At 36.0% G+C, this 6,012-nt stretch overlaps 1 protein-coding gene across 1 annotated transcript in view; it reads right to left on the reverse strand.

Annotated features, from left to right (window-relative positions):
- Window positions 1-542: 542 nt before the first annotated feature.
- Window positions 543-6,012, reverse strand: part of chs3 (chitin synthase 3) — a 39,210-nt gene continuing 33,740 nt past the window's right edge. Inside the window, exons 15-19 of the mRNA XM_015028418.1 lie at window positions 3,472-3,536; window positions 2,950-3,060; window positions 2,645-2,856; window positions 2,464-2,536; window positions 543-1,382 (exon numbers count right to left, since the gene is read on the reverse strand). Of these exons, the coding sequence (XP_014883904.1) occupies window positions 1,221-1,382; window positions 2,464-2,536; window positions 2,645-2,856; window positions 2,950-3,060; window positions 3,472-3,536 (623 nt within the window). The 3' untranslated portion in view covers window positions 543-1,220. The remainder of the gene's footprint in view (window positions 1,383-2,463; window positions 2,537-2,644; window positions 2,857-2,949; window positions 3,061-3,471; window positions 3,537-6,012) is intronic.

Here is a 6,012-nt window from a genome sequence, read left to right on the forward strand (position 1 = left end):
TACCTGTCTCTGATTTTCCCATGATATGAAACCTGGTCTTTATTTTGGAGATGGTACATAAAATGCCCAAAGCTCAGGTAAATATTGCTTGCTTGGCTCAGACAGCAACTGACCACATGTAGCAGTGAACATGGACCCTAAACTCCTAAACGTGCTTACATTCCTGTAAACACGTTGGATGACAGGAGTTTAAGAGTTAGAAGATGAAGCTGTTAGCCTTGAAGAGAAGATTTAGCAAGTTTTTCATGGATATGACATACATAAATTCAAATTATTTTTGATTAATCAGTTACAAAAAATAATGCAGTATACTGTAGATGATCTGTGGAGTGTGGACAAGGGAAAGTATTGCTGCCATCTCAGCGACTTTGTCACTTTATTGTGCAACTTTTCAGACGCCTGGTGACTCTTCTTTTTTCAAAAAGCAACAAGAGACATGTAGCTATTTTGTTTGTTTATTTCTTTTTCTTGTTAAATAAAAAAATATTCAATTATACAAATATTTTATAATATATTAAACTTATACATTTTAAATTTTTTTAAAGAAAAACAAAGATGTTGACAAGAGGAACAGGATACACAATGTGTATACTTTCTAGATCACACAAAACAATTTGAAAAGAATAAAGATAATTTAACATTTGCATTTTTGAAAAATATTTTCTGAGTTAACATTCAAGTAGTGAGCCAACCAGATTTTACAGGTTTTTCCAAAGTAAAAACCTCCTTGAATAGCTTACAGCAGTAGTAACACTGTAGTAATATTGGACATTCAAGATTAATTCATCCTTCAGTTTTTTCCTTCAATAAACTAAATACATTAAAATTATTGAGTTTATAAAAAAAATTCTGATAAATATAATAAATCAAACATTAATCACAACATTTATGAAGCTTTCATTAATGGATTGACTAGCTTAGACAGTTTTGATTCAAAGTAAATATTGATCACTGATTCCAAGTCCCAATCTACACACGACATAAAGCATAAAAGATTTATACAAAAAAGGAACAACATTAAAAAAAAAACTGTCACAGGACATCTGTTTTTCAAAATGATAAATAGTTAAGAAGTCACAACAGTTAAATAAAATACTTCATCTTGGGGTTGCCTTCATGGTATGTGTCCTACTTTGCAGTGTCATTTAAAAAGATCTGTGCAACAGCAGAAACTAAAAGTGCTAAAAGTGTTTAGGTGCAGAAACAGTCTTGTTAAAAACCTAAGTCTCCTGAGTTCCATCCCCAATCTCCTGTAGAGAGTAGTTTTCATCCTCCCACTCACCGTCACTTAAATCAAATTCACTTTCTTCCTGTGTGACGTTGCTCATGTCAGTCACGGAGTTGACGAGTGAGCTTGAATCTGCATTGGACATGGAGGCATTCTGGAAAAGATCAAAGACACATTATTGGATAAAAATGCTGCAATGCGTTGAGCACACCTCAATCACTCCTCCAGAAGTATGGAAAATGATGGATAATATTTAACTTCACAAATATAAAAATTAAATTAAACTTTACTCCTCCTGGAGATTTATGTAAAAGCTATCAAATAAAAATCTTTCTCTTGACCAAAAATTTTAAATGGCAGCAATTCACTATTGTTAGCAACAGTCTTCAAATTATTATTTTTATTTATATGTGTGTTGACATATTTGAATGATTTTCAGTAAAATAAAGAATACTTTGTATTGTTTTATTAATTATTTACATAAACCAATAAAAAGGTACATCACATCCCATTATGGCACCAATGTCAAGACATGTAGAGTCCCAGTTACGACTCAACAGCACCACCATGTGGCGTCATTACTGCCTTTGCTCCACATAAATATCTATCTGGAGTTTGTTTTTTCTTGCAGTCTTGTTTCCCACCCTGTGAATATTTCTTACACAGGCTCTGAATGAACTGTTTTATGAAAGGTCAGTAGGGTCGAAGCCATGTGATAGTTTTTAATGACACATTGTTTTATCAACATCTATCCAGTTTTCGTATGTAGATAGATGTTGATATCTGTTGGGATTCCAATCCCGTTTAATTCCAGAATACCAGTGGAAGGTCCCAAAACATTTGGATACAGGTACTTACAGCCTGCAAAATGTCCAGCAGAGGGGGCTAGAGGCACATATGTGTTTACATCTATTGTATTGTATGTAAAATACATATAGTTCGAAGATGATTTGTATCATATTTTCTGTATGACAGACTATTTAATTTAGTTTTAAGTTGTTAAACACAGTCTATGTGTTGTCTCTGCTCTCATCTACAATCTCTTCCCACTTTAATCCACAAGAACAGGGAATAACTTTGGGAGATAGCAGAGTTGTTTAATGAAAATTTGTTGAAAAGCTGTTGTGATAATAATTTTATTAATTCTTGGCAGTTGGGATATCTATGATGATATAACATGGTAGACTTCTGACCAATCATTTGGTTTAGTTTGAATAATAAACAAAAATATTTACCTCTTTTCTTGCAGACTTTTGTTGTTTTGGCTCCGTTTCCAAAAATGCCACATAATGAATGAGTGTCATAATTCTAAAAGTGGAGAAGAGAAGTTTTGTGTTATACGCATTTTTTTGTTTGACTCTAGTTGAGAGTCAAACAAAATATAGTTGAGAAAAAAAAAATCTAATCAGTGATTACCTGTGGTACAACATCCCAATAAACTGGAGCAAAACTGACAGAGCAAAGCCCAGGATGAACATGAGGCTCATCGGCTCAACTTGGAACTGTTTACCAGTTTTGTTGAGGTTCAAGTCAACAATGTCAAACTTGAGTTGAAAGACCGCGAAGACTTGAAAGACAAAAGCTGCCACCAGCCACAGGGCATTCAGGAAGAAGAATGAAAAATTGATCTGTGTTGGGAAAGAAGTGCTAAGGTTAGCTTAAAAAATGTCAGATTTTTCAACAAATGTCAAATGTATTATATTACAGCTCTCCTCTTTTACCTTGTTTCTAAGGTCTTGCAGCTCATTTTTAGTCTTTTCCTGTTTTTCTTTGTCATTTTGCAGAGGTTCCAGGTACTTTTCAATAAATTCATTCCAGAACCGCTTCTCATCCTGCAACAACACATCAGTTCAATGTCTAAAATTAACAAAAAAGTCAAAGATAAACATTTGGAGATAACAATGTGAACATTTTTAATCCATAGAAAAATTACATTTAACTTAACAAGGCAACAAATGAACCACTTAAAGGATTATTGATATTTGGTGAGATTTAGCTGACTCATGGCAAAGTCAGTCAGTGAACATACTCTCATAATTCCTACCTACAGTTTACTGGTGGATTTATCAGCCAAATCCTGATAATCACCAAGTTAAATTATTCTTTAAAATCAAATCAATCAGCGTTGACTTTTTGGATGTCTGAATAACGAGTGGTGAACAATGGTGCTATTTGAGTGAGCAAAGCAAAGAATTAAATGAATGGCTGTACGTATTTATAAGAGTGAAGCTAAAGGACATCACCTCATCAAGAGAATCCTCCTGCAGCTGAATGTCACTGGACAAACTCTCCACTTCTGCTTTCCAACCTAAGAAACACGGCAAAGCAGAAAATTATTTGAAAACCTAATTTCATTAAGTGCTTGGAAAAGACTTTAATGTATTATAATACACTACTGTGGTATTAAAGCACTGTAAAAGCAACAATTTTATTGCACTTACATTGAACTGGAGTGGAAAAAATGATCTCCTCTGGCCTAAGAGGGAAAAAAAAGAAAAAAAAAACAATAGTATCAGCCATTGCTTTACTACTTTTCAGTTTACTTGTTTTTCATATCTTTAACACCTACACTTGTTCTCTTTGGGGGGAATCATCCACAATACTGTTCTGGGGTTGAGTTTCAAGCTGTATAGGATCTGGGATCTCCTGACTCATGGTGATCTGTTCGTCTGCTACTCGCTGGTCGGATTTTTTACAACATTTCATCCGGCAACAGAGTCGTTTGAAGGTGTTTTTTGCTGTAAAGGCAAAACTAAGTTTCAGTTTATTTTGCAGAAAGATCAGCTCGAGTCATTTAGTCCTTCAGAGTGGTACCAATCTACCTTTTTGTGTTTTAGTTTGCTGGATGTTGGCTCCAGTTGTTCCAGCCTCTGCAGCAGGTTTTGTTTCTCTGGTTCCCCATGAGACACTGTTCATGTTGACCATGGAGTAGATGGTGAGCAGGAGGTAGGCACTTGGGATGCAGATGATGTAGAGTAAGCCATAGGCCAACAAAGGAAGTTCTTGAGGATGCAGCAGTGCAGTGACGACGTAAATGATTGACATGGCCACGATGAAAATGCTGCTGGGTGTCAGAATGGTCTGTTCCACCACCATTGAGGCTGGCAGAAAACAAAGAATACCAATGTTTAGAGTTAAAGCAAAAAATATTTATACATTTGTTAGACATAAATAAGCACTTACCAATAATGGACATTGTCACTACCATCATAATTAATGCATAGATGACACTCAACACTGCTGCAATAGTGATCTGAGTGTCTGCCTTCAGCTTAAAGCAAAGACCCAAGTAAATGGCAGGAGGTATCACAGCTAGGACCAGAGCACCAGCAGCAGGTATGTTCAAAAGGAAGGACAGACTCCCTGGGTACAGCAGAAACAACATATTTTTAAGATATTTCCACAAACTGCTTAAATGTTAATGTAGTACAAGTGTTTAACACTCATAACACATAAATGGTAATGGATTGTACTTGTATAGTGCTTTACAAAGTCCAGAGGACACAGTGACAGTTACCTCCAACCATGAGACAGATGGTGGCCGGAGCAAGGATGGCTGAAATCATGGCAAACAGCTGGTAGACCATGAATGGTTTAGACATTGATGGATTGTTCTTGGAAACCAGGTTGGTGGAACCGATCAGATCTACAATGTTTGCCATCGTGGAAGGGCCCCATCGTTTCCTCTAAGTAGAAAAGCAGTAGTCATTATTAAGTTATGACCTCTTTTTTGTCCTGAAACCTTTTATTCGATGGGAATTCCATTTATTTATCCAGTTACTGAAAATTAAAAATGACTCAGGGGTAAAATAAGCATCAACTGGATACTGGAGCATCAACCAAGCAACGTCACAAACCCATTGTCTGGTAGAACATACTGAGTACAACATCAAATTTCTTTTAGAGATCTCAATGAGTATAACTGAGTTTGAGGTCTTGCAAACTAAAGCACTGGGTGGTATCAGTGGTGGACAAATTACCTTGATCCACAGGAAACAAAGGATATTTATTTTTTCTTGTGGTGTGGGTAATCATTATGAATATATTTTTGAATTATAGCTCTACACTGGATCTACTTTATGAGTTCACCTGGTTATAAAGCTCCTTGAAGCTTTCTGGTGCGTTGGTGTAGGCATCAGATGCTGCGTTGTATTCCACTCTCCAGCCTTGTTTCAGCAGCAGAGTGCACAGCCAGCGGTCCTCACCTGCAAAAAACACAATATATATTTAGATGTTGGAAAAATTAAAAAAACTTGAAAGTCAAAGCAAAGATGGAGAAAGAATAGTATCTTTATTGAATATTTAGATCTATTAATCCATCCATTCTAAACATTTAATCCAGGCAGGGTCTTTTGGGGGAAGTTGTCTAATGAGAGTGGACTATGAGCAGGTTGCACCAATGAAATAAAGATGCATACTTTGGAGCTTTGGAAGGAAACATGCGGATGAAAGTAGAGAATATGCAAAGTTTCCACAGATTGCTGAGTAACCTCTGAAAAAGCATAGAAACCAGATGTTCTACTTTGCAGTATCAAAGTATACAATGTGAAATTATTTGCTTAAATTAGATTCTATTATAACAAAGAAAGTTATCAAAAAGTTTTAATAGAGTTCAGTCTTGTACCTTGGTCATATTGGATGTATTGACTGGGCTCTGTGGATCTGGTTGAATATTTCTTCATCACGTTGTCATCCATTAGCGCCTCTGCTCTGAACAGACTGAAGCAACCAGGGCTGCACAGTACACAGCCAAAGACATGCTCAGCTGTCTTCTGCAGCCAGTG

The sequence above is a fragment of the Poecilia latipinna genome, unplaced genomic scaffold, assembly GCF_001443285.1.
Source record: "Poecilia latipinna isolate Pla-1442-1.1 unplaced genomic scaffold, P_latipinna-1.0 Scaffold124, whole genome shotgun sequence".
NCBI lineage: Eukaryota > Metazoa > Chordata > Actinopteri > Cyprinodontiformes > Poeciliidae > Poecilia > Poecilia latipinna.